At 41.5% G+C, this 27,823-nt stretch overlaps 1 protein-coding gene and 1 pseudogene across 1 annotated transcript in view; one reads left to right on the top strand and one right to left on the bottom strand.

Moving 5' to 3' along the window:
• Positions 1-27,823, top strand: part of CDH17 (cadherin 17) — a 99,926-nt gene that overhangs the window by 18,199 nt on the left and 53,904 nt on the right. Inside the window, exons 3-7 of the mRNA XM_033842714.2 lie at positions 6,436-6,534; positions 22,840-22,974; positions 23,895-24,033; positions 26,203-26,361; positions 26,469-26,668. Coding sequence (XP_033698605.1) covers positions 6,436-6,534; positions 22,840-22,974; positions 23,895-24,033; positions 26,203-26,361; positions 26,469-26,668 — 732 coding nt within the window. The remainder of the gene's footprint in view (positions 1-6,435; positions 6,535-22,839; positions 22,975-23,894; positions 24,034-26,202; positions 26,362-26,468; positions 26,669-27,823) is intronic.
• Positions 13,214-21,618, bottom strand: LOC117308743 (uncharacterized; annotated as a pseudogene).

Raw genomic sequence — 27,823 nt, 5'->3', positions numbered from 1 at the left:
TCAGTGATATTGGCCTGTAGTTTTCTTTCTTTGTGACATCCTTGTCTGGTTTTGGAATCAAGGTGATGGTGGCCTCGTAGAATGAGTTTGGGAGTGTTCCTACCTCTGCTATATTTTGGAAGAGTTTGAGAAGGACAGGTGTTATCTCTTCTCTAAATGTTTGATAGAATTCGCCTGTGAAGCCATCTGGTCCTGGGCTTTTGTTTGTTGGAAGATTTTTAATCACAGTTTCAATTTCAGTGCTTGTGATTGGTCTGTTCATATTTTCTATTTCTTCCTGATTCAGTCTTGGCTGGTTGTGCATTTCTAAGAATTTGTCCGTTTCTTCCAGGTTGACCATTTTATTGTCATAGAATTGCTTGTAGTAATCTCTCATGATCTTTTGTATTTCTGCAGTGTCAGTTGTTACTTCTCCTTTTTCATTTCTAATTCTATGGATTTGAGTCTTCTCCCTTTTTTTTTGATGAGCCTGGCTAGTGGTTTATCAATTTTGTTTATCTTCTCAAAGAACCAGCTTTTAGTTTTATTGATCTTTGCTATCGTTTCCTTCATTTCTTTTTCATTTATTTCTGATCTGATTTTTATGATTTCTTTCCTTCTGCTAACTTTGAGTTTTTTGTTCTTCTTTCTCTAATTGCTTTAGGTGCAAGGTTAGGTTGTTTATTCGAGATGTTTCCTGTTTCTTTAGGTAAGATTGTATTGCTATAAACTTCCCTCTTAGAACTGCTTTTGCTGCATCCCATAGGTTTTGGGTCGTTGTGTCTCCATTGTAATTTGTTTCTAGGTATTTTTTGATTTCCTCTTTGATTTCTTCAGTGATCACTTCGTTATTAAGTAGTGTATTGTTTAGCCTCCATGTGTTTGTATTTTTTACAGATCTTTTCCTGTAATTGATATCTGGTCTCATAGCGTTGTGGTTGGAAAAGATACTTGATACAATTTCAATTTTCTTAAATTTACCAAGGCTTGATTTGTGACCCAGGATATGATCTATCCTGGAGAATGTTCCATGAGCACTTGAGAAAAATGTGTATTCTGTTGTTTTTGGATGGAATGTCCTATAAATATCAATTAAGTCCATCTTGTTTAATGTATCATTTAAAGCTTGTATTTCCTTATTAATTTTCATTTTGGATGATCTGTCCATTGGTGAAAGCGGGGTGTTAAAGTCTCCTACTATGAATATGTTACTGTTGATTTCCCCTTTTATGGCTGTTAGTATTTGCCATATGTATTGAGGTGCTCCTATGTTGGGTGCATAAATATTTACAATTGTTATATCTTCTTCTTGGATTGATCCCCTGATCATTATGCAGTGTCCTTCTTTGTCTCTTGTAATAGTCTTTATTTTAAAGTCTATTTTGTCTGGTATGAGAATTGCTACTCCAGCTTTCTTTTGGTTTCCATTGCATGGAATATCTTTTTCCATCCCCTTACTTTCAGTCTGTATGTGTCTCTATGTCTGAAGTGGGTCTTTTGTAGACAGCATATATATGGGTCTTGTTTTTGTATCCATTCAGCCAATCTGTGTCTTTTGGTGGGAGCATTTAGTCCATTTACTTTTAAGGTAATTATCGCTATGTATGTTCCTATTCCCATTTTCTTAATTGTTTTGTGTTTGTTATTGTAGGTCTTTTCCTTCTCTTGTGTTTCTTGCCTAGAGAAGTTCCTTTAGTATTTGTTGTAAAGCTGGTTTGGTGGTGCTGAACTCTCCCAGCTTTTGCTTCTCTGTAAAGGTTTTAATTTCTCCATCAAATCTGAATGAGATCCTTGCTGGGTAGAGTAATCTTGGTTGCAGGTTTTTCTCCTTCATCACTTTAAGTATGTCCTGCCAGTCCCTTCTGGCTTGCAGAGTTTCTGCTTAAAGATCAGCTGTTAACCTTATGGTGATTCCCTTGTGTGTTATTTGTTGTTTTTCCCTTGCTGCTTTTAATATGTTTTCTTTGTATTTAATTTTTAACAGTTTGATTAATATGTGTCCTGGTGTGTTTCTCCTTGGATTTATCCTGTATGGGATTCTCTGTGCTTCCTGGACTTGATTAACTATGTCCTTTCCCATATTAGGGAAGTTTTCAACTCTAACCTCTTCAAATATTTTCTCAGTCCCTTTCTCTTTCTCTTCTTCTTCTGGAACCCCTATAATTCGAATGTTGGTGCATTTCATGTTGTCCCAGAGGTCTCTGAGACTGTCCTCAGTTCTTTTCATTCTTTTATCTTTATTCTGCTCTGCAGTAGTTATTTCCACTATTTTATCTTCCAGGTCACTTATCCGTTCTTCTGCCTCAGTTATTCTGCTATTGATCTCATCTAGAGTATTTTTAATTTCATTTTTTGTGTTGTTCATCACTGCTTGTTTCATCTTTAGTTCTTCTAGGTCCTTGTTAAATGTTTCTTGCATTTTGTCTATTCTATTTCCAAGATTTTGGATCATCTTTACTATCATTATTCTGAATTCTTTTTCAGGTAGACTGCCCATTTCCTCTTCATTTGTTAGGTCTGGTGGGTTTTTACCTTGCTCCTTCATCTGCTGTGTGTTTTTCTGTCTTCTCATTTTGCTTATCTTACTGTGTTTGGGGTCTCCTTTTTTGCAGGCTGCAGGTTCATAGTTCCTGTTGTTTTTGGTGTCTGTCCCCAGTGGCTAAGGTTGGTTCAGTGGGTTGTGTAGGCTTCCTGGTGGAGGGGACTGTTGCCCGTGTTCTGGCGGATGAGGCTGGATCTTGTCTTTCTGGTAGGCAGGTCCACGTCTGGTGGTGTGTTTTGGAGAGTCTGTGGATTTATTATGATTTCAGGCAGCCTCTCTGCTAGTGTGTGGGGTTGTGTTCCTGTCTTGCTAGTTGTTTGGCATAGGGTGTCCAGCACTGTAGCTTGCTGGTTGTTGAGTGAAGCTGTGTGCTGGTGTTGAGATGGAGATCTCTGGGAGATTTTCGCTGTCTGATAATATGTGGAGCTGGGAGGTCTCTTGTGGACCAGTGTCCTGAAGTTGGCTCTCCACCTCAGAGGCACAGCACTGACTCCTGGCTGCAGCACCAAGAGCCTTTCATCCACATGGATTCGAATAAAAGCAAGAAAAAGTAGAAAGAAAGAAAGAAGGAAAGAAAGAAAGAAAGAAAGAAAGAAAGAAAGAAAGAAAGAAAGAAAGAAAGAATGAAAGAAAGAAAGGAAGGAAGAAGGAAAGAAAGAAAGAAAGAAAGGAGGGAGGAAGGGAGGGAGGGAAGGAGGGAGGGAGGAAGGAAGGAAGGAGGGAAGGAAGGAAAGGAAGAAATAAAGAAGATAAAATAAAATAAAGTTATTAAAATAATTATTATGAAAAAAAAATTTTTTAAAGAAAAAAAAGACCAAAAACAAAAAACAAGCAAAACCAAAACCAAACCAAAACAAAACAAAAGGACAGACAGAACCCTAGGACAAATGGTGGAAGCAAAGCTATACAGACAAAATCTCACATAGAAGCATACACATACACACTCACAAAAGGAGGAAAAGGGGAAAAAATAATAAATCTTGCTCTCAAAGACCACCTCCTCAAATTGGGATGATTCATTGTCTATTCATGTATTCCACAGATGCAGGTACGTGAAGTTGATTGTGGAGCTTTAATCCGGTGCTTCTGAGGCTGCTGGGAGAGATTTCCCTTTCTCTTCTTTGTTCTCACACCTCCCAGGGCTCAGCTTTGGATTTGGCCCCGCCTCTGTGTGTAGGTCGCCAGTGGGCGTCTGTTCTCCGCTCAGACAGGACGGGGTTAAAGGAGCAGCTGATTCAGGGGCTTTGGCTCACTCAGGCCGGGGGGAGGGAGGGGCACGGAGTGCGGGGTGAGGCTGTGGTGGCAGAGGCCGGTGTGACTTTGCACCAGCCTGAGGCTCGCCGTGCGTTCTCCCGGGGAAGTTGTCCCTGGATCCCGGGACCCTGGCAGTGGTGGGTTACACAGGCTCCCCGGGAGGTGGGTGTGGATAGTGGCCTGTGCTCGCACACGGGCTTCTTGGTGGCTGCAGCAGCAGCCTTAGCGTCTCATGCCCCTCTCTGGGGTCCGCGCTTTTAGCCACGGCTCGCGCCCATCTCTGGAGTTCCTTTAAGCAGTGCTGTTAATCCCCTCTCCTCGCGCACCAGGAAACAAAGAGGCAAGAAAAAGTCTCTTGCCTCTTCGGCAGGTCCAGAATTTTCCCCGGACTCCCTCCCGGCTAGCCGTGGTGCACTAACCCCTTCAGGCTATGTTCACGCCGCCAACCCCAGTCCTCTCCCTGCGCTCAGACCAAAGCCCGAGCCTCAGCTCGCAGCCCCCGCCCGCCCCGGCGGGTGAGCAGACAAGCCTCTCGGGCTGGTGAGTGCCGGTCGGCACCAATCCTCTGTGCGGGAATCTCTCTGCTTTGCCCTCTGCACCCCTGTGGCTGTGCTCTCCTCCGCGGCTCCGAAGCTCCCCCCTCCGCCACCCACAGTCTCCGCCCGCGAAGGGGCTTCCTAGTGTGTGGAAACGTTTCCTCCTTCACAGCTCTCTCCCACTGGCGCAGGTCCCGTCCCTATCCTTTTGTCTCTGTTTATTCTTTTTTTTCTTTTGCCCTACCCAGGTACATGGGGAGTTTCTTGCCTTTTGGGAGGTCTGAGGTCTTCTGCCAGCGTTCAGTAGGTGTTCTGTACGAGTTGTTCCACGTGTAGATCGTCCTCTGTGTTCTTGTTTGTTACTATTTTTTTGTTGGACAACCCAGATCAACTTAATCAAGATTCAATTAACCAAGGGATATAGTACAAGACCTTTTCCCCCATGATTTCATCCTAATTGTTTTTGGGTTATTCCCAGTGTTTCTATACGATAAGAGCACACTAGCTCCTCATAAAGAAATGGAAAATAAATTCTCTTCTCACTAGTTCTTCTTTCTTTTTTGGTTTTACCTGTCCAGTTCCCCAAACCATTAACTTTCCATATCGTACTTCTAATTCTAACCTATCCCAGCCCTGATTCCCATAACAAGTAGGAGACCTGAAGAACCACTTGGGAAGGAGGGGGCACTGGCATCAGTGTGGGTGTCAGATCCTTCGTTCCAGAGGGTGCTCTCTGTGGTGGGTTTATGGCTGGCTGCCCCTTCCTGCGTTCCGCCTGCTCCGCTCTGCCTCACGACTCCCGTTAGTGACCATTCCTGGTGGGAGACGAAGGGATGGCAGGAACTACTGCTGAATACACCCTCCTGCGCATCCCCATGCTGCCAGCTTCCCCCCCCTCCCCCCCCCCACCCCAGGCTGTCTCGGCTGCTTCTGCTGTTGTGTAGTGGGGGTAGTGGCTAAGAGGGCCGGGTCTGGAGTTGCAGGTTCGAATCCTGCTTCCTGCACTACCTGGGCAAATTATTTAACCTCTCTGCGTCTCAGCCTAATCACCAGTGAAACAGAGCTGGCAATAATAATCCACCCTGTAGGGTTGTTGTCGGGATTCAATGTGTTTAGGACAAAGCTCAGCATATACTAATTTAGCAAGTGTGAGCTCTTCTTGTTGGGTGCCAGGCAAGCATTGTACTCAACACGTCTACATATTTTTTCCCCTTAAAAATTCAATTGTCTTTGAGGTGCCTGAACTCTAACGTGCTGGGAATCTGCCATGGATTTCCTTATAAACTAAAAGGATTGGAATAGAGGGGTTTTAAGAAGCTGGTGTAGGGGTTTCCCTGGTGGTGCAGTGGTTAAGAATCCACCAGCCAATGCAGGGGATAGGGGTTCGAGCCCTGGTCCGGGAAGATCCCACATGTTGCGGAGCAGCTAAGCCCGTGTGCCACAACTACTGAGCCTGCTCTCTAGAGCCCGCGAGCCACAACTACTGAGCCCATGTGCTGCAACTACTGAAGCCCATGTGCCTAGAGCCTGTGCTCCGCAACAAGAGAGCCACTGCAGTGAGAAGCCCTGGCACCACAACAAAGAATAGCCACTGCTCACTGCAACTAGAGAAAGCCTGTGTGCAGCAACGAAGACTCAATGCAGCCAAAAATAAAAAAAGTTAAAAAAAAAAGAAGCTTATGTAAAACCATGTAGAATTTAACAGCATAGTGGCATTGTGGGAAGATCATGAACTTTCCTTCAGCTAGAACCCAGTGTGTGTGCCATGTCCACTGCTTATGGGTTTTACTCTGGGCAAGTAGCTAACCTGTGTGAGCCTCATGTATAAAACGGGAGTGTTAATTTCTCCCCACAGGGTGATTGCTTGAATGGTTAAATGAGAAAAGCCGTGTTAGGCTCTAAGCAAACCATTTTGACATAGTAGAGCCTCAACAACTATTAGACCCCTTCCTGCCTGTTTTGACTAGATTTCACATTGTTTTGAGCCAGGTTAGAATCTTAGGTTTCATATATCAGTCCTGGAACCATAAGAAAATCAGCAAGTGACGCGTATACATTCATAGTAGATGGTGATGCTAATTTTTTTTTTTTTGCTAATTTTCTTTTTCTTTCTTTTTTTAACAGACAACTGGATATGGCCAAGAGGGAAAGTTTAGTGGACCCCTGGAGCCCATGACCTTTTCTATTTTTGAAGGTCAAGGACCGAGTCAAATCATATTCCAGGTAACGGCTACTCTTGATCACTGTCATCTTGATTTTGCAGGCTCTCTCTTTTACTCCTTTATCTACTGTACACCCAGAAATAAAATATAGGCATAGTAGATCTCATTATCAAGAATGATTTCAGAAGCTAAGTTAAACACAGAGATGAGTGGCTTCAGTGCTATAAGACGTTGTACCTAACTTCCTCATTCGGACTTCCTCAGTGGTGTCTGGGGCAAGTACTCCCATCTCTGGGGCGGGGATCTTGGTGCCTGTAGACTCTGCCTCTTCCCCCAGGGTGGGAAGGGAACCTGTCTCTGGAGTGACAGGGCCATCTGAGGATCTGTCTGTTCAATGAGCTGGCTGCTTGAAGCATTTGAAGATGCGGGTTCTCTGGATTACTGCTGGAATGGCCTGCTTTCCTCACCGCCTCCTCTGAGCCCATCCCTGGGCCCTCACCCATGGGTTAGACAAGGCACAGTGGGAGGCAGTCATCTCATTTAGTTAGTTAACTGAGAAAGCATCGGGTTGAGGAGTGGACTGCAAGAGACTTCAGCTTTAAGGGCCCTGAGATAATCCCGGAAATGTAATGGAGAGAGGGAGAAAAACATACTACTGCATTGACCAGAAATCCCCTGGCGAAGCCTGCTTGGCCTTGGAGTGGCTGAGGGTGCTTTGATGAGCCTCTGGGTGGGCCCATGATCTCCTGTCCCATGCACTGGGGGAGCGACAGAGGGTTGCTAAACTACCATCTAAGGTGGATGCCTTCTGTTAACTGTCCAAGCATTTGTTTCGGCAGTTCCCGTCCACAGAGGAGAGACTGAAAGCTGCCTCATGCCACTTTCTGCCATTTGGTACCAAATTAGAGCAAAGGGGCTCCATAGTATGAGCTGTTGGGGGTGCATGTGTATCTCTGTGCCCTGCTGTGGGTATTTTAGAGGCTTTGACCTCTCCAGTCAGGGAAGCCGGCACTGAGCGACGAGCAAATGCTTTGAGAGCTGGAGGCTAATGAGAGAAGAGTGTTCCAGCAAAGGCACAGCTTGGACACCTGCCCTGTGCTGGGAGAGGACAGGGCATGCCCCGAGTTTCAGCAGAAGGCCAGCAGAGAGCCTAAAGAAGAAGGTAGGAGAGGAGGCTGCAGAGACAGGAGGGCCCTGACTTCTAAGGCTCTTAGATTTTCTCCTCAAAGCAGCGGGCCTGAAGCAAGTTTCCATTCAGGGCTACAAACTGGAGGGGGGCGGGAAACGGAAGAGGTTGCAAAGGAACTGGTTGGGAGTCTATGGCAGGGCTCACACAAGAGGTGATCTCGTTAACTAACTTTCCCTCCCTTGCCAGGGAGCACTTAGTTATAGATATCTTGTTTACATTTAAAAAATTCTGTTCAAGATGTAGAGAACAAACATATGGGCACCAAGGGGGGAAAGGGGGGGTGGGATGAATTGAGAGATTGGGATTGACATATATACACAGATATGTATAAAATAGATAACTGATGAGAACCTACTGTATAGCATAGGGAACTCCACTTCGCTGTACAGTAGAAACTAACACAACATTGTAGAACAACTATACTCCAATAAAAAAACATTCTGTTCATTTGTGTATTTTTATGCTTCATAAGCTGGTAAGAATGCTGTGGGATAGGCACACGTTCATCTCTTTTTTGGAATTTGATATATTTGTATTTATTTATTTATTTTTATTGGGGTATATTTGCTTTACAATATTGCATTAGTTTCTGCTGTACAACAGAGTGAATCAGCTATACGTATACATATATCCCCTCCCTCTTGGACCTCCCCCTCCCATCCCACCCATCTAGGTCACAACAGAGCACCGAGCTGAGCTCCCTGCGCCATATAGCAGGTTCCCACTAGCTATCTGTTTTACACATGGTAGTGTATATTCCCAATCTCCCAATTCATCCCATCCCCTACGCCCCCACCCCGTGTCCACACGTCAGTTCTCTATGTCTGTGTCTCTATTCCTGTGTTGCGAATAGGTTCATCTGTACCGTTTTTCTAAGTTCCACATATATGCGTTAAGATACAATCTTTATTTTTCTCCTTCCGATTTACTTCACTCTGTATGACAGACTCTAGGTCCATCCACGTCTCTACAAATGACCCAATTTCGTTCCTGATGGTGCCTATTGTTATAAGGCACTATGCTGGGTACTGAGGATACAAGATGACCCCAACACCATCCCTGCCCCCGCTGAGCTCATAGGGTAGTAGAAGGAGGCTAACAAGTAAGCAAACAATGTAGTGAAGGGTTCTGATTGGAGTCTGGTGGGCTGCAGAGGGAACCAAGCGCAGATGGAGAAAGAGTGCTCGATTTTAAGTGTGGGCGGTAGTGGTTGAACAGAAAAGGTTTCACTGACCCCTCAGCTGAGTATTTAAAGTTGAACAGGCACTCACACACAGAAAGCAGGCCCTGGATACAGTATGGGAAAAAGCACGGGGGTGTGCAAATCAGCAAGAGAATGAAAGATAACAGGTGGTTTAGGGTGTGCAAAGGCGAGGCTGCCGAGGTCGGGTGGCGGGGATGGGTGTCCAGACCGGCCCTTTAACCTGTGGTAGGCTGCAGGGCCCCTGTGGAGGGTTAAAGAAGGTGTGACAGAATTAGACTGTGCTTGCACAGACCTACTCTGTGATCACTGTAAGTGTGGGATGAAGGGGGTGAACCTAGAGGTGGGAAGGCTCTTGGGACAGTTTGCCATAGACCAGTGGCAAGCGGTGGAGGCCTGGTTTAAGTAAGTATAAAGGGGGAGTGGAGGGAAGGAGAGGGGTGGGAGCAATGCAAGGAAGTCACACCTTCTGGGGTTGGTGACTGAATGAGTGCAGTGGGAGAGACGAGGTGTTTAGGGTAACTCCGAGGCCTCTGGCTTGCTTCACTGGCTGGTTAGTGGTGTCATTCAGAGAGAGAGAGAGAGAGAGAGGAAAGGAGAGAGAGAAGGAGGGGAGGGGAGGGAAGATTTATGGGAAAGTCAGTAAATAAGTGTTAGGCCTACTGAATTTAAGGTAATATGTGGGGTTAGCTAGGTGGAGATGTTGAGGAGACAGTGGCCATGTGGGTCTGGAGATACAGACTGGGGAGCCTTCCTCACACAGGTGCTAACCCAGTGCTTGGGTGTGAAAGTCCATCTGTAGTAAGTATCTCAACAGTCCACAAGGGCCAGGTAAGTGATGAATGATGCTATCTTGGGATAAGACAGGCAGTGGCAAAAAAACAGATGTAGAAAAACCTCCAACTGTGCAAACGTGAAATTAACAGTCTTCTGATACTTGGCTCCAGCATGTGGGACACAGGGAATAGTGGGGACTGTGACAAACTGAGGGTACCTCAAAAAGTGTAGCCTTAATTCAATTCCAAACGATTTCACAAGTCAGAATTTGTGTACAGTATTACTGGATTCTATAGTTTTTCCACAAAAGTCAGAAATTTTTATATTTATGTAAAATTTCCTGATCTAAGGATATTGGCACAGTAAAAAAAGTCATCTTATAATCTAAGCAAAATGTACTTGTGGGCCAGAGAGTCTGTGGTTACTTCTGCAACCTCTGTTTGAGGAGACTCTTCAGCAGAAGGGAGTAGATGTTCTGTGAGTACAGGTTCACGTGCCACTGAACAGAATCAGAACTGTACCTCGTGGCAATGTCCAGCTAACAAACGTCACACACCTGGAAACTGCTTCATAGGATCCTTCTGCAGTCTCTCAGGAGCCCAGCCAGTAAAATCATTCCTTGGGTTACTCCACTTCTTTTTCTGTTCTTTTTCCATTAGCCACACTACAAAGCTTGTCTCTTCTTAACAGAAAATGATAGCCCAACTGCCATGGCTGAATGCTTCTTGTTTATGGGTGTGTGTGTTGGAGTGGAGGAGTGTAGGCAATGAAGGGGATTTCCTTCTAGAATCTCAGAGTCTTTGTTCTAGAAAAGACCTTAGAGACTTTTTGTACCAACTGCTTGTTTTACAGATAGGGAAACTGAGGCTTAAATAAGTTAATGGCATAACTGATATTAGAACACTGATATTCTCATTTTCTAGTCAAGCATATCATGCTACTTAACACCATATACAAAAATTAACTCAAGGGCTTCCCTGGTGGCACAGTGGTTGAGAGTCTGCCTGCTGATGCAGGGGACACGGGTTCGTGCCCCTGTCCGGGAAGATCCCACATGCCGTGGAGCGGCTGGGCCCGTGAGCCATGGCCACTGAGCCTGCGCGTCCGGAGCCTGTGCTCCGCAACAGGAGAGGCCACAGCAGTGAGAGTCCCGCGTATGGCAAAAACAAACAAACAAACAAACAAACAAAAAACTCAAAATGGATTAAAGACCCAAATGTAAGACCGAAACCATAAAACTCCTAGAAGAACACATAAAGAGAACACTCTTTGATATAAATCGTAGGAATATTTTTTGGATCTGTCTCCTAAAGCAAAGGAAATAAAAGGAAAAATAAACAAATGGAAACTAATTAAACTCAAAAGCTTTTGCACAGCAAAGGAAACCATTGACAGAATGATAAGAAAAACTACTGAATGGGGGAAAATGTTTGCAAATGATATGACTGATAAGAGGTTAATATCAAAAATATAGAAACAGCTCATACAACTCAACATCAAGAAGCGAACAACCCAATTAAAAAATGGGTAGAGGGCTTCCCTGGTGGTGCAGTGGTTGAGAGTCCACCTGCCGATGCAGGGGACACGGGTTTGTGCCCCGGTCCGGGAAGATCCCACATGCCGCGGAGTGGCTAGGCTCATGAGCCATGGCCGCTGAGCCCGCGCATCCGGAGCCTGTGCTCCGCAACGGGAGAGACCACAACAGTGAGAGGCCCGTGTACCGCAAAAAAAAAAGAAGGTAGAAGACCTGAATAGACATTTTTCCAAAGAGGACATGTAAAAGGCCAACGGGCACATGAAAAGATGTTCAACATTGTTAATCATCAGAGAAATGCAAGTTAAAACCACAATGAGATATCACCTCACACCTGTCAAATGGCTATCACTAAAAAGAACACAAATAATAAATGTTGGTGAGGAGAAAAGGGAACCTTCATGCACTGTTGGTGGGAGTGTAAATTGGTGTAGCCAAGGAAAACAGTGTGGAGCTTTCTCAAAAAACTAGAAATAGAACTACCATATGACCCAGCAATTCCACTCCTGGGGTATATATCTGAAAAAAATGAAAATACTAATTTGAAAAGATACATTCACCCCAATATTCATAGTAGTATTATTTACAGTTGCCAAGATATGGAAGCAACCTAAGTGTCCATCAGATAAAGAAGATGTAATCTGTCTATCTATCATCTATCTATCTATCTATCTATGTGCACACACACACACAATGAAATACTACTCAGCATAAAAAAGAGTGAAATTTTGCCATTTGCAACAACATAGATAGACTTGGAGGGTATTATGCTTAGTGAAATAAGTCAGACAGAGAAAGATAAATACTGTATGATATCCCTTACATGTGGAATCTAAAAAATAAAACAAACTAGTGAATATAACAAAAAAGAAAAGACAGATACAGAAAACAAACTGGTTGTTACCAGTGGGGGGAGTGTAGGCGAGAGGGGCAAGTTAGGAGTAGGGGATTAAGAGGTAGAAACCATTATGTATAAAATAAATAAGCTACAAGGATGTCTTGTACAACACAGGGAATACAGCCAGTATTTTGTAGTAACTATTAATGGAATATAACCTTTAAACATTGTGAATCACTATGTTGTACACCTATAATTTATGTAGTATTGTACATCAACTATACTTCAATTTAAAAAAAGGCCAAAATAAAAAGTAGGTTACATAGCAAAAAAATAAAGTAAAACCTGGCATATACAAAAAAAAAAAAAAATAGAATACTGTGCTCTCTCCATCTTCTTATGTGGAAATGATGTGGAAAACCCAGCCTTGGTAAGATGTACTTTGAGTTCTTTATTACAGTGGTGGGAAGGAGTTGTCCCAGTTCCCTCATCTGTATCACTTGAAATATTCTTACCTGAAGTCAGGGAGGAACAAAGCAAGCTTTCTGCCCCATGAGGTTGATCCTTGGGTTATTAACATGTCCTCCAAAAAACAAAAAAAAAAGAAAGAAAGAAAAAAGAACTAAACACCTATAGACTTGTCTCACTGAGGATTTTCAACTATCCCCAGCTCTGTACTCTCAGGGGCTTCTAGATCTAAGGATAGTATGATACGTATCTCAGATAGGTAATTACTTTTCTTCTTCTTTTTTTTTTTTTTTTTTTTTGCTTCAAAGGAGTAATGTTATTTTATAATTCTCCCCATTTATTAGTTGCTTAGTACTTGATTTTTAAAAGTGCACATTAAAAAAATGAGAGTTGAATGACTTTGGAATAAAGAGGTCAGGAATACCAAATAAATTGAGTCCGTTTTTAGTTTTGTTCATGATAATTAAAGATGATTCAGCAACGATGGCCATTTTACGCAGCTCATTCAGGAGGGCTTCTAGTACATGCAGGTGCATGCACTTGATACAGAGGAGGATTTCATGAAGTTTCAGTGACGACTAGAAATATCATAAGGTGACTATGGACAATCTATAAACACCTGTTGTTGTCACTGGACAGAGAAGGCGTCCAGTTTTCCAATTCACAGCTGGAACCAAGCTCTTGGATCTTCCACTCGTCTTCACTGGCCAAAAGAAAACTTTGTAATGGCTGATATTTTTTCCTTACAATTTCAATGAAGCCTTAGATTGGATCACATGAAAATGCCTCTGCGTATCTTCCAGAACTCCCCAATACCTTCCTTAATAGCATATTCAGCACAGTTCTTGCACTCTTGGGGTGTAAATCCAATTAATGCTCTCCCTGTAGTACCAATTCCCCGATCACTTGTCAATTTTTTAATTTGAGCTTCTATGTAATAAGGAGATACATAATAAAAATGGTCCCCAAGGACACTGTAAGCCATGTATTGAGAGCCTTCTGAGGTTTCTGTAACTTCTTGATCTTCAAAACTCTCTACATTGCAAGCTATCTCCATTTTCCCTTCGTGAGGAAAAGCCATCGTTTGGACGCCCTTCAGTCCATTCACATTTGAGCCCCGAATGGCACTAGCGATCTCTTTTCCCAGAGCCAAGTCTTGAGATCATCTTTGGTAACATTGCAGTTCATCACATACGGGCTAGCTACGACGCCTGATGTGAAAGTTTGCTTCTCAGTTTGCGGTTTCGCTCAGCTCCTGCCTCCCGCAGATTGGCTCTCGTCTGCTCTAGCGGCAGCATGAATCTCCTCACTGCAAAGCTGAAATTCCAATTTTGTTCCAACGCAACTGTCACAACACCCTGAAGCAAGCTGTTAAACCACATCTTCGGGCAGGTGCAGCTCCCAGGTTAGGTTTAAGAACACTGAAATCCCTCCTTGTGAACCAGCCCAGTTGCTTCCTTCTCTGGACAAGAGTGTGCTTCTCAGGCAGGTCAGCCTCACCAAAGAGAAACACAGTGCAGCCAGGAACACGTTGGACCAGATTCTCAGCAAGGCTTCTAGCCACAGCTCCACACTCTTCCACTCCAACACCAGAGAGAGGGTAAATGGGAATCGGGTCCACTGCTCCCAGGCAAGGATGGATCCCCTCTTGCACCTCCATATCAATTGACTGGAAAGCCTCCAGGCAGGCAGCCAGAATGGAATTGCGTAACTCAGCAAGAGAAGCTGCTATTGTAATGTCTTATGTGTTGCACCTTTTTTTTTTTTTTTTTTTTTTTTTTGCGGTACGCGGGCCTCTCAGTGTGGTGGCCTCTCCCATTGCGGAGCACAGGCTCCGGACGCGCAGGCTCAGCGGCCATGGCTCATGGGCCCAGCCGCTCCGCGGCGTGTGGGATCCTCCCGGACCGGGGCACGAACCCGTGTCCCCTGCATCGGCAGGCGGAGTCTCAACCACTGCGCCACCAGGGAAGCCCTGTTGCACTCTTGATCAGAAAATATATTGAGCACTGATACCTCAGGATGTTTCTGTCCACTTTTTTTCAAGAAAAGCTGCTTTCGCTGTGTTCTCAACAACGTATTTTCTTCTGACTTCTGAAATGTTTCATAAACAGGCAGCCAAACGGAGCCCCAGTCTGTGTCCTGCGCACACACCACCGTTAGCACTTTTAGGGCGGCAGAGGCTCTCCGGGGAGGTCGTAGTGCGAGGTCTGGGCAGACACCGGCGCTGGGACCCCCTGCGCGGTCCCGCCCAGGTTCTGGTGTGGAGTGGCCCAGACCCACGTGGGCCGAAGGGTAACCAGAGGGACTCGCTGAGGGCCCCGGGAGACTCCAGCAGGGGGATCAGCGTCCGCGGGCGGCGGGGCCCGGAGCGAGGGGCGGCCGGCGGCGGCGCTGCCCCGGGCCCGCCTCCAGCCTGCGACCACGCCGGCCGCTCCGCGGTTTGGGGGGACGCACCTGCGGGGGCGGAGGACGTCGCTGTAAGATAGCCTCTTTTTTCTATGTAATGTGTGAGATATAGCTTATATATCATAAGATCTACCCTTTTGTTTTTTTGTTTGTTTGTTTTTGTTTTTGCGTACGCGGGCCTCTCACTGTTGTGGCCTCTCCCGTTGTGGAGCACAGGCTCCGGACGCGCAGGCTCAGTGGCCATGGCTCACGGGCCCAGCCGCTCCGCGGCATGTGGGATCTTCCCGGACCAGGGCACGAACCCGTGTCCCCTGCATCGGCAGGTGGACTCTCAACCACTGCGCCACCAAGGAAGCCCTACCGTTTTAAAATGTCCAATTCAGTGGTTTTTAATATGTCACAAAAATGTACAACCACCACCACTATCTGATCCCAGAACACTTTCACCAGCCTCAAAGAAACCCTCTACCAACTAGCGGTCACCCCCTATTCTCCTCTCCTCCCAGCCCCTGGCAAGCACTAATCGACTTGCAGTCTCTAGAGATTTCCTTTACAGACATTTCCTATAAATGGAATCATGTAACATGTGACCTTTTGTGTATAATTTCTTTTACTTAGCATAATGTTTTCAAGGTTCATCCATATTGTAGCAGGTATTAGTACTTTTTTCCTTTTTTATGGCTGATTAATAACCCATTGTATGAATATAATACATTTTGAATATCCAGTTATCATTTAACGGACATTTATGGCTATTATAAATAATGCTATTATGGACATTCATGTACAATTTTTGTGAGGATATGTGTTTTCCATTCTCTTGGATATATACCTAGGAGTAAAATTTCTGGGACATAGTTAATTCACTTTTTAACTTTTTAAATAACTGCAAATCTGTTCTGCAAAACAATTGAACCATTTTACATTCCCACCAGCATTGTATAAGTGTTCTGATTTCTCCACATCCTTGCCAACACTTGTTACTTATCTGTTTCTTTATTGTATTGATAGCTATCCTAGTGGAGTAAAGTGATATTTCTCTGTGGTTTGGGTTTGCATTTCCCTAATGACTAATGTTAATATCTTTTAATGTGCTTATTGGCTATTTGTATATCTTCTTTGGAGAACTGTCTGTTCAAATCCTTTACCTCTTTTTAAATTGAATTATTTGTCTTTTTATTGTTGTAAGAGCTCTTTATATATTCTGCATAAAGTTCCTTATCATACACATGATTTGCAAATATTTTCTCACGTTCTATAGGTTACTTTTCACTTTCTTGATGGTTCATTTGAAGCACAAAACTTTTAATTTTGATGAAGTTCAATTTATTTTCTTTTTTGTTTGTGCTTTTGCTATAACATCTAAAAAACTCTTGCCTCAGCCAGAGTCACAAAGATTTATCTTCTCAGTTTTATAGTATTAACTCTTAACATTTATGCCTTTGGTCTATTTTTAGTTAATTTTTGTGCATGATATGAGAGGTAGGGATCTAACTTCATTCTTTTGCATGTGGATATCCAGTTGTTCCAGCACCATTTGTTGAAAACACTATTTTTTCCCCATTGAATTATCTTAGCACCTTTGTCAGAAATTAATTTGACCATAAATACAAAAGTTTATTTCTGTACTCCTGATTTTGAATCCATTGATCTATATGTCTGTCCTTATGCCAGTGCCACACTCTCTAGAATACTGTAGCTTTGTAGAAAATTTTGAAATCAGGCAGTGTTAAGTCTCCCAACTTTGTTCTTCTTTTTCAAGATTGTTTTGGTTATTCTGGGCCTTATACATTTTTATATAAACTTTAGGATCATCGTGTCAATTCTACAAACAAGACAAAATAATTTTGATAGGGATTGTGTTGAATTAGTATCTCAACTTGGAGAATAGTACTATCTTAACAATATTAAGTTTTTCAAGTTTTGAGCACAGGATGTTTTTTCCATTTATTTAGATCTTCTTTAATTTCTTTCAACAATGTTTCGTAGTTTTCAGTTTACAAATCTTGTATTTCTTTGGTTAAATTTATTCTGAAGTATGTTATTCCTTTTAATCCTATTGTAAATGGAATTATTTTCTTAACATCATTTTCAGATTTCTTTTTGCTAGTGTATAGAAATACAGTTGATTTTTTTTTTTTTTTGTATATTGATCTTTTATCTTGCAACCTTACTGGACTTGTTTATTTGCTGTAAAACTTTTTTATATTCCTTAGGATTTTCCATATGTAAGATCATGTCATCTGTGAATAGAGATACTTTTACTCATTTCTTTCCAATCTGTATGACTTTTATTTCTTTCTCTTGCCTAGGATTTCAAGTACAATGTTATATAGAAGTGACAAGATTGGGCATCATTATCTTGTTCCTGATCACATAGGGAAAGCTTTCAGTCTTTCACCATTATGTATAATATTAGCTGTGGGTTTTTCTTAGATGCCCTTTATTAGGTTGAGGAAGTTACCTTCTATTCCTACTTCGTTGTGTATTTTTTTATCATGAAAGGATGCTGGATTTTGTCAAATGATTATCTGCCTCTCTAGAGATACTCATCTGGTTTCGTCCTTTATTCTATTAATATGGGGTATTAAATTAATTGATTTTCATATGTTGAACCAGCCTTGTATTCTAAGATAAATTCCACTTGGTCATGATATATAATTCTTTTTATATGTTGCTGGATTCAGTTTGCTAGTATTCTATTGAAAACTTTTGCATCTATATTTATGAGATATTGCTCTGTAGTTTTATTTTGTTATTTTTTTTTTCTGTTTTGCATATAAGGATGACGCTAGCCTCATAGAATAAGTTGGGAAGTATTCCATACTCTTCTACTTTTTGGAAGCATTTGTGAAGGTTTGATGTTAATTCTCCCATACTTGTTAGGTAGAATTCACCAGTGAAGTTACCTGGTCCTGGGCTTTACTTTGTGGGAATTTTTTTGATTACTAACTCAAGCTCTTTAGTTGTTATAGTTCTATTCAGACTTTCTACTTATTCTTTGGTCAGTTTTGGTAGTTTTTAATCTAAGAATTCATCCATTTCACTTAGGTTGTCTGATTTGTGGGAAAACAATTGCTTATAGTATTCTATTTCATCCTTTTTATCTCTGTAAGTTTGGTAGTACTGTCCCCTCTTACATTCCTGATTTTAGTTGTTTGATTCTTGTGTTTTTTAAAAAAAATATTTATTTGTTTATTTTGGCTGTGCTGGGTCTTAGTTTTGGCATTCGGGATCTTTTTTTTTAGTTGCGGTGCGCGGGCTTCTTAGTTGCGGCATGTGGACTTCTTAGTAGTGGTATGCATGCGAGATCTAGTTCCCTGACCAGGGATCAAATCCAGACCCTCTGCATTGGGAGCAGGGAGTCTTACCCACTGGACCACCAGGGAAGTCCCTCTTGTGTCTATTTTTTTCTTGGTAAATCCAATTGAAGATTTGTCCATTTTGTTGATCTTTTCAAAAGACCAACTTTTGGTTTTGCTGATTTTCTCCTTTGCTTTTGTATTCTCCATTTTATTAATTTCCACTCTAATTTTTATTTCCTTCTGCTTGCTTTGGGTTAGTTTATTCATCTTCTTCTAGTCTCTTAAGGTAGAAGATTACTGATTTGACATTTTCTTCTTTTATAGGCATTTACAGCTATAGACTTGCCTCCATGTACTGCTTAATCTGTATCCCATAAAGTTTGGTATGCTGTGTTTTCATTTTCATTCATCTAAAAGTATGTTCTAATTTCCCTTTTAATTTCCTCTTTGACCTATTGGTTATTAGAGTGTATTGTTATTTCCATATATTTGTGATTTTCCCACATTTCCTGTTATTTGGTTATAGTTTCTCCATTGTGGTTAGAGAACATATTTTGTATGACTTCAATGATTTAAATTTATTGAAACTTGTTTTGTGATCTATCATATGATCTAGCCTGGAGAATGTTTAATGTATATTTAAGAAGAATGTGTGTTAGGATTTTGTTGGATGGAGTGTTCCATAGATGTCTGTTAGCTTCTGGTTGGTTTACAGTGTTGTTCAAGTCTTCTATTTTCTTGTTGATCGTCTGTCTGTTTGTTATATTCATTATTGAAAGTGAAGTTTTCAAGTCACCAACTATTATTGTTGAATTGTATATTTTATCTTCAATTCTGTCAGTTTTTGCTTCATGTATTTTGGGGTCTGTTGGTAGGTGCATATATGTTTATAATTGTTATAGAATCTTGAGGGATTGACCCTTGTATCAGTATAGAATATCCTTCTTTTCTCTAGTAATAATTTTTATCTTAAAGTTTGTTTGTTTGAATAGTAGTATAGCTTAATTTCACCCTCATTTTGAAGGATAGTTTTGTTGCATATACAATTCTTAGTTGGCAGTCTTTTTCTTTCAGCACTTTGAGTATGTCATTTCACTGTCTTCTGGCCTCCATGAGAAATCAGCTGTTCAGTTTATTGAGGATCCTTTGTATGTGATGAGTCTCTGCACTTCCAAATTCTCTTTTTTTTTTTTGTGGTACACGAGCCTCTCACTGTTGTGGCCTCTCCCATTGCAGAGCACAGGCTCAGGTCTTGCAGGTTCAGTGGCCATGGCTCACAGGCCTAGCCGCTCCACGGCATGGGGGATCTTCCCGGACCGGGACATGAACCTGTGTCCCCTGCATCGGCAGGTGGACTCTCAACCACTGCACCACCAGGGAAGCCCTTTTTGTTTTTTTTTAAATAAATTTATATATTTTTATTTATTTATTTTTGGTTGCATTGGGTCTCCATTGCTGCATGCAGGCTTCTTCTGGTTGCGGCGAGTGGGGGCTACTCTTCATTGCAGTGTGCAGGCTTCTCATTGCAGTGGCTTCTCTTGTTGTGGAGCATGGGATCTAGGTGCATGGGCTTCAGTAATTGTGTCACGCAGCTCAGTAGTTGTGGCTCACAGGTTCTAGAGCACAGGCTCAGTAGTTGTGGCACATGGGCTCCACGGCACATGGGATCTTCCTGGACCAAGGATCGAACCCATGTTCCCTGCATTAGCAGGTGGATTCTTAACCACTGCACCACCAGAAAAGTCCCTGTTTGTTTGTTTTGTGTTTTATTATGATGAGTCTAAGTTTGAGTCTCTTTGAATTTATTGTATTTCAAGTTCAGTGAACTTCTTGGAAGCATAGATTAATGTTTTTCTCAAATTTGGGAAGTTTTTGATTAGTATTTCTTCAAAAAATCTTTCTGCCCCTTTCACTCTTTCCTTTTCTTCTATGCCTCTCATTATGCATGTTTGCTTGATGATGTTCCATTTGTCTCTAGGGTTCTGTTAATATTTCTTCTTTCTTTCTGTCAGGGTGGATAACCTCAATTGATCTATTATCAAATTCACAAATTCTTCTCCTGCTAGCTAAGACTTACTGTTGGGCCTTTTCTAATGAATTTTTCATTTCAGTTATTATGCTTTTCAACTCTAGAATTCTTATTTGTTTTTTTAAAAAATAATTTCCATGTCTTTATTTATATTCTCTATTTGGTGAGACATTGTTATCATACTTTAGTTCTTTAGAGATAGTTTCCTTTTGTTTTTGAACCTGTTTAAAATAGTTAATTTAAAATCCTATTTAGTAAGTCTAACATCTAGACTTCCTTGGGGACAGTTTCTGTTGACTGCGATTTTTCCTTCATATGGGCCTTACTTTTCTTTTATTTGCATGTCTCACAATCATTTGTTGAAAACTGGACTTTATAAATAATATGATGTGGCAACACCAGAAATCATATCCCATTGTCTTCCCAGGATTTGTTGTTGTTGCTGTTTGTTTGTTTAATGACTTTCCTGAATTAATTCTGTAAAGTCTGTATTCTTTGCCATATGTAGCCACTGATGTCTGTTTGGTTAGCTTAGTGTTCAGCTAATGATTGAATTAAGATTTCCTTACAAGCCTAGAATCAATAAGTCTTCCAACCTTTGCCAATAGGCTCTGTGTACTTGTTGGGTACATCTTCAAAGATGTGGCAAACAGTTTACAACTCTGCATTAGCCTTTACTTCCTGCTTGCACAGCACCTCAAGGTCAGTCAGAGGTGAGAGATTAGGGCCTTCTAAGGTTTTTCCTGGGCATGTGCACAGCTCTACTTATGAATGTGGCCTTTTAGACTCCCAGGAATCTATTGGAGATTTTTGATGTTCCCCTGGCCCCTGCAAGGGACATCTCATTCTCAAGCTTTACCTTTTAAGTGTTTTAGTTAAAGTCTTATTTGCATCAACTGCTATCACTGTCTCAGGCAGCTGCAGTGTTAAGCAACTGCTGATGATTATTTTCAACAGATTCCCCAGGAAGAAAATTGTTTGCAGTGAGTGAGCTCTGAGTTGGGTCAAATAAAGACAAACTGCATGAATAGGTATTTCCAGGGAGCTTCCAGATAGGTTAGATAATATCAGTTCTTTGGGGACAGGACTTCTGGGAAACTCCAAACTCCAAACTCCTTCTACCCCCTACACAGTACCATGGTTGTGAGGCTGTTGGTTTTCAAGGCCACTGCATATCCTGAGAAAGGATGATGGAATTAGGGCAAGTCAAAGCAACTACAAAGCTTGCTTCTAACTGATAGTCAGTAATTTTCTTAAATAAACAATCCTTGGGTTTTGCAAGCCACAGTTCTACCCATGTAACACATCAGCTGTTTGTTTTTTTTTTTAAATTCCATTTCTTGCCAACCGACATGAATACACTTGGTACTGTTACAATCATTATCTAGACTTACTCATGTTCTCCTTTTGTTACTTTACACCATATCATTGTTCTTTTGCTGATTCATAATTTATAGAATGAACATTTTAATGCTTAAAATTCATTAAGTTTATGTGTTATATAATTTTATACCTTTCTTTTTTTGACCATTTAGGAGTTTTCAACTTTGCCAGTATTGTAGGCTACTATACTACAAGCATGCAGTTTATTGTTTAAAAAATATTTCCTTAGAATAAATTCTATTTAGTAATATTTGCTATCAAAGGCTACAAACATTTTATGCCTCAAGTTATTTCCAAAAGGATTATACTAATTTATATTTTCATCAATAATATGTGTGTTTATTTACATCCTTTACAACATTGACTACTAGTTTTTATTTTTTAAATATATAAAAATATATTAGGGGCTTCCCTGGTGGCGCAGTGGTTGAGAGTCTGCTTGCCGATGCAGGGGACACGGGTTCGTGCCCCGGTCTGGGAAGATCCCACATGCCGTGGAGCGGCTAGGCCCGTGAGCCATGGCCACTGAGCCTGCGCGTCCGGAGCCTGTGCTCCGCAACGGGAGAGGCCACAACAGTGAGAAGCTCGCGTCCCGAAAAAAAAAAAAAAAAAAAAAAAATATATATATATATATATATATATATAATTATTAATGAGGTTGAACAACTTTTACATCTGCTTTATTTTATGTGAATTTTCTATTCTTGTGGTCTTAAAAGTATTATAGCTATCCCATGAATAATCATTGGTATTTTCTTTACTTCTGAAAAAGTGAGATTGTCATATAGAACTTTATCAATTAAAGCCACTTTTAAGTTGTTTTCCTTAATATTAAAATGTCTTTTAATCTTTGTCACAATTTGTAGAAGTACTAAATGACATCTTTTTTATCCTAGCAATGAAGCTACCCTTTTTAATGTTACTTAAAAGCTAGTAGTATTATAGCTTTCTGATATTCCCAGAAAAATCTCATCTAACTTTAGCTACAATTTAAAGCATCTATTGGCTTTCGTCAATGTAGTGAATTATGTCACATATTGTTTCTTGAGGAAAATGTATTTTGAATGTACATAGCTAACGTTCAAGCAGACTTTTAGAATGTATCACTTTAAAAGCTTAGAATTTCTTATTTTAGTGATTGTACAAATGAAAACGTTACCTGAAATTGGTGACTTACTACAAATTCTACAACATTGTTTTTCCTTACAACCTAATCTAATGTTTGCTTTTCCCCAGTTTAAGGCCAGTCCTCTTGCTGTGACTTTCAAACTAACTGGGGAGACAGATGACATATTTCAGATACAACCAGATGGACTTCTGTATTACAGCAAAGCCCTGGACAGGGAAACAAGAGCTGTTCACAAACTCCAGGTGAACTGAGACCAGACACTAACTCTAATCTCTCTGAGCACTCTTTGTCCTGGAAATATCACTGGCACCTTCTTTCCTAGCACAGAATCCTGTTTCAGCTCTCCTGACGCTAATGACATGCTTTGCAAATCTCATTTGTCTTTTTAAATTTTATTTTATTTTTTAACAACTAGAGAGGCGTGTGGCAAAGGTATCCTCTTTTTTAGGCTTTATGACCAGAGTAACCCAATTTATATTGCTAAGGCTCTTAGATGGCATTACTCATCAAAATGAGTGGAAACCTGGATGGCACATGGATCAAAACTAGCCAGTACTTCTCTGCTATTACACTGGTGTCTGCCTATGGCTGTTGGGTGGTCTCTGGACCCACAAAGAAGGTGGCAGTGGTACTAGATGGAGCTCCTTTGCGCCTTGCAAGAAGCAGAAGTAATCAATGACCAAAGTCAGAGGCTGCCTAGAGAGACCCTTCTCTCTCTCTTTCCCCCTTAGTTTTCATGGTTTGTATCTCTATCTGAATGATAGAGAGCTAATTGTGGGGAAAAGAGCAAGCCAAAAGCTTTCTGTTTAAATTTTACTACTGGCTCTGCAGATCAACCACTAAAATGCCTCTGTAACAGGACAATTTTCATACCCTCAAGGGTCAAAGTGTTCTTATTTTACTGATTCCAGCTATTTAGAAAAAAAGCATGTCCAGTGTCCAGCCAACCTCACTGCTGGAAAAACACAGTCATGATTAGATTGATTTAACTGATAGGGCCTCTATTTTAGCAGCTCCCAATTTGGGCTCTTATGGGTGTCTTTCTCCCCTGTAGTGACCAGGTCATTGGTTATTTGGGCTCTAATTTCTTTCAAGTGACTTTTGAGTGTGTGATATGAGGTCCAGACTCACCAAGGAGGTTTCCTTTTCCTGTCAACATCAGGTCTCAGCCCTGGATGCTCACGGCAATACAGTGGAGGGCCCGGTCCCCATCACCATAGAAGTGAAGGACATCAACGACAATCGACCTGTGTTTCTCCAGTCAAAGTATGAAGGCTCAGTAAGGCAGAATTCTCGCCCAGGTAATAGGCAGGAGCCTGGAGATATCTGTGGAAAGATGCAAGTGTAACAGGCAGAGGGGCAGATTTGTGTGGCTAACATGTGTAACTAGCATTCATTAAGGACTTACCATCTTATTTAAATTTTATTTATCTTATTTAAACTTCACAGCAATCCTCTGGGAGTTGTTTTATTATCCCCACTGCTCTAGGACGCAACATCTCAACGTTGGCACTATGGACATCTTGGGCCTGATAATTCTTTTTTTGTTAGGGGCTGTTCTGTGCATTATAGGATGTTAGCAGCATCCCTGACATCTATCAATGCAGATGCCAGGAGCAACACTTCCCTTCCAAATTGTGACAGCAAAGATGTCTTCAGACATCGCCAAATGTCCCCTGGGGGGCAAAATCACCCCTAGTTAAGAATCACCATTTTAGGGTGAGAATTTAGAATACCTTACAGCTTTAGAACACTCTAGAACACTCTGGAAAGGTAAGCTTACTCTCCCACATCCTCCCAGAAATCCACATTCTCATGGTCACTGCTGGCTTCCAGTTCTTTTTCTTCTCTGACTTCAGCTCCTAGCTATGACTCATCCCTTCACTCTTTTACTTTTCATTTCTACAAAAGCCCCTCATCAAAGCATAGGTGTGTGTGGCAGGCTTTACTGAAGATTTAGAGGAATGAAGGAGCATCATGTCATAACAGTGCACAAAATAAACATGAATATTAGACTGTGAGTTCTCAGAAAGACTTTTGGCCATTTCCATCAACTCACTGTCAAACTTCCCTCTGTGTCACTTAATCACTATCTCTCACTCTTCTATGCCCACTTCCAATAACTCAGGAAGAATATTCCTTCCACTTTATTATGTGGAGCAATTTCACGTGTCTCTGTCCCTGAGGTTACATACCAAAGGCTCACCACTAAACTCTGCCAAGTAATAATCTTCCAGGTCTTATTCTTTACCAATAGGGTTTTCCAGTTCAGTGATTCTCAAACTTTTTGGTCTCAGGCCCCTTGTATTCTCATAAAAACTATTGTGGACTCCAAGAAACTTTTGGTTATATCCAGTGGTGTGCTAGTAAATTTTAATAGCTGTCTCTCTGGGGAGAAAAAACCCTGATTTGTAGAATTTGTCAATTTCTGTGGTATAAGTACTCTCACCATAACCTATTTTAAGCTACCACTGGTGTTAATAATTGGCTCACAAAATTTCTGAAAATTCAACTAGGTCTCACAAGTTGACTCCAATACGTCACTGGTTATATCTACCAATATTTATTGTATTTGAAATTAAAACTGAGAAATTAAAAAATATTTATTTAGTGATTGATTTAAAGTAATAAGCATATTTTAATAAAAACAACTATTTTCAAAGACAAAAGGAATGTTAAGAAGAATGGCATTGTTTTAATCTTTGCACCTCTCTTTAATGTCTGGATTAATTGAGAACAGTTGGATTCTCATTCCTGTTTCTGCATTCATTTTGTTGCCATATGCTGTTTTGGTTGAAACATTTAAAGAAAAACTCTCCTTACACAGTGTTAATAGTGTAATAACGCTTCAGATAATTGTGGATATTCTTTGATACTAGACCAAAACTCAACAAGTGGTGGTTTCTTAAATGTTATTTTCAATGTAGAATCTGAAACCATATTAATGCCTTTTTTTGGATACTCCTTTATGCTAAAATCCATCAAATTATGTTTTTGTTTTTGTTTTTGTTTTTTTTTTTTGCGGTGCGCGGGCCTCTCATCGCTGTGGCCTCTCCCGTTGCCGAGCACAGGCTCCGGACGCGCAGGCTCAGCAGCCATGGCTCACGGGCCCAGCCGCTCCGCGGCATGTGGGATCTTCCCGGACAGGGGCATGAACCCGCGTCCCCCACATCGGCAGGCGGACTCTCAACCACTGCGCCACCGGGGAAGCCCTTATGTTGTGATTTGAATGGGTCTTTCACACATGTATGACCCTAAAAACAGTCTCGAAGACCTCTAGAAGTCCCTGGACCATACTTTAAGAAACCTCATCCTAGAGGAAACGGGCAGAATAAAGAATTATTTCACCACTGATATGAATTATGACACCTTCCTCCATTCTATTTCTGCCTCTCAGAAGGCAAATGTGTCTGTGGTTGGTTTGGGTTTCAATTAATATCTTTTTTTTCTGGGTACATTTTGTTAAACAGGAAAGCCCTTTATGTATGTCAATGCTACAGACTTGGATGATCCAGCCACACCCAACGGCCAGCTTATTTATAAAATTATCATGCAGCTTCCCAAGGTCAACAATGTCATGTACTTTCAGATCAACAACAAAACGGGGGCAATTTCACTTACTCTAGCAGGTAAGTTAAGTGATGTCCTCATATGACTCTCTGAGGCAGTTAAAAGGACCTAGATCTGTATTACCTTCAGAGACATTTGCTTTTCTTTTCTCTCCTACTTCCCATAGGATCCCAGGACCTGGATCCTTTGAAGAATCCTTCCTACAAGCTGGTGGTCTCAGTGGAGGACATGGGAGGCCAGAATGAGCATTCCTTTAGTGACACCACGTCTGTGGATATTATGGTGAAGGAGAATATTTGGAAAACACCAGAACCAGTGGAGATTGAAGAAAATTCAACTAATCCTTACCCCATTAAAATCACTCAGGTAGTGCCCAAGGAATGCCTAGAGCCTACCCAGTCAATCAGCACTCACATTGTGGGGGCCCACCCTCATGGTCTTCACTGACATTTCTGCATAGCGTCATTATGAAGCAAACTAAATAGACAAGGTCTCTGGCCCCAAGTCTCTGGAGTTTGCCATCATGGGTAAACTCTGGACTTTACAACTTGGATTCAGATATATATATGTGTATATATATATATATATATATATATATATATGAGTTTTAAAAGAGAACTTCACTCACCTTCACCTTCCAAGTAGATAATACTGTTGTTCCCTGTCAGGAGTGTAGGATATGGCTGCCCTAGAGTGGGCTGTAGATGGTACATGTACATGATTCAAATTTGGGGCTGCAAATTATTTTTGAAAGGCTGTTTCTTATTCCTTTGGGAAAAATCTCTATGCGAAAGACTCAACCCATCACAGGCTGAGGAACAGAGATAAGACTGGTCAAGTGTGAAAGCTGAGTAGATGACCTTTACCTTTGGAGCCCACCCCTGCCAACTCCATCTCCTGTGGGTACCTCTCCCCTCCATTCACCCTCCCCCGGTCCCACCTCTATGGCTGGTGTTCATCCTGAGCCCCCTCCTCTTTCTTTAGCTCCTGGAAATCCACTCTGGGGTTCACCCAGATCTGATCTTTTCTGGAAGATCAGAAAGTTTCTTGATGCAAAAGCTGTGAGTTAAGTGGGAGAGTACTGGATTTGGAAGCAGATAAACTCTTATGAGCCCCAACTTCTCACCAATAAAATGGGGATAATAACAGATCTTTGGGTTGTTGTGGAAATTAATTAGTATCTGTGGAAGTGAATAAAAGGTATTAACGTTATGAAGGAGTTGTAGTCTGTAGTAGCCCTAATTATTTTTAGATGACACTGTTGTTGTTAAGGGGTCCTGGAATGGCCTATCCCACCATATCTATTGTCTAACTTAAAAGGATTTTTATTTATTAAACATTGAATTAATGAATTTCACCTTCAGAGGAAAAAACAAAAAGAATGAAAGCAAGAAATATTCTGCTTTACCAGCTAAGAAACTATGTCAGGACTCTTTACCGTGAGAATTTCAGATTGGGTTCCTTTACTAAAGTCTTCCCGTTTATTGTTTAGGTTACCTTCATAAGGATTTGTAAATGCTA

The sequence above is a fragment of the Tursiops truncatus genome, chromosome 17 (assembly GCF_011762595.2).
Source record: "Tursiops truncatus isolate mTurTru1 chromosome 17, mTurTru1.mat.Y, whole genome shotgun sequence".
Lineage (NCBI taxonomy): Eukaryota > Metazoa > Chordata > Mammalia > Artiodactyla > Delphinidae > Tursiops > Tursiops truncatus.
The sequence above is the reverse complement of the archived record's forward strand: the minus strand, read 5'-3'. Positions and strand labels throughout refer to the sequence as shown.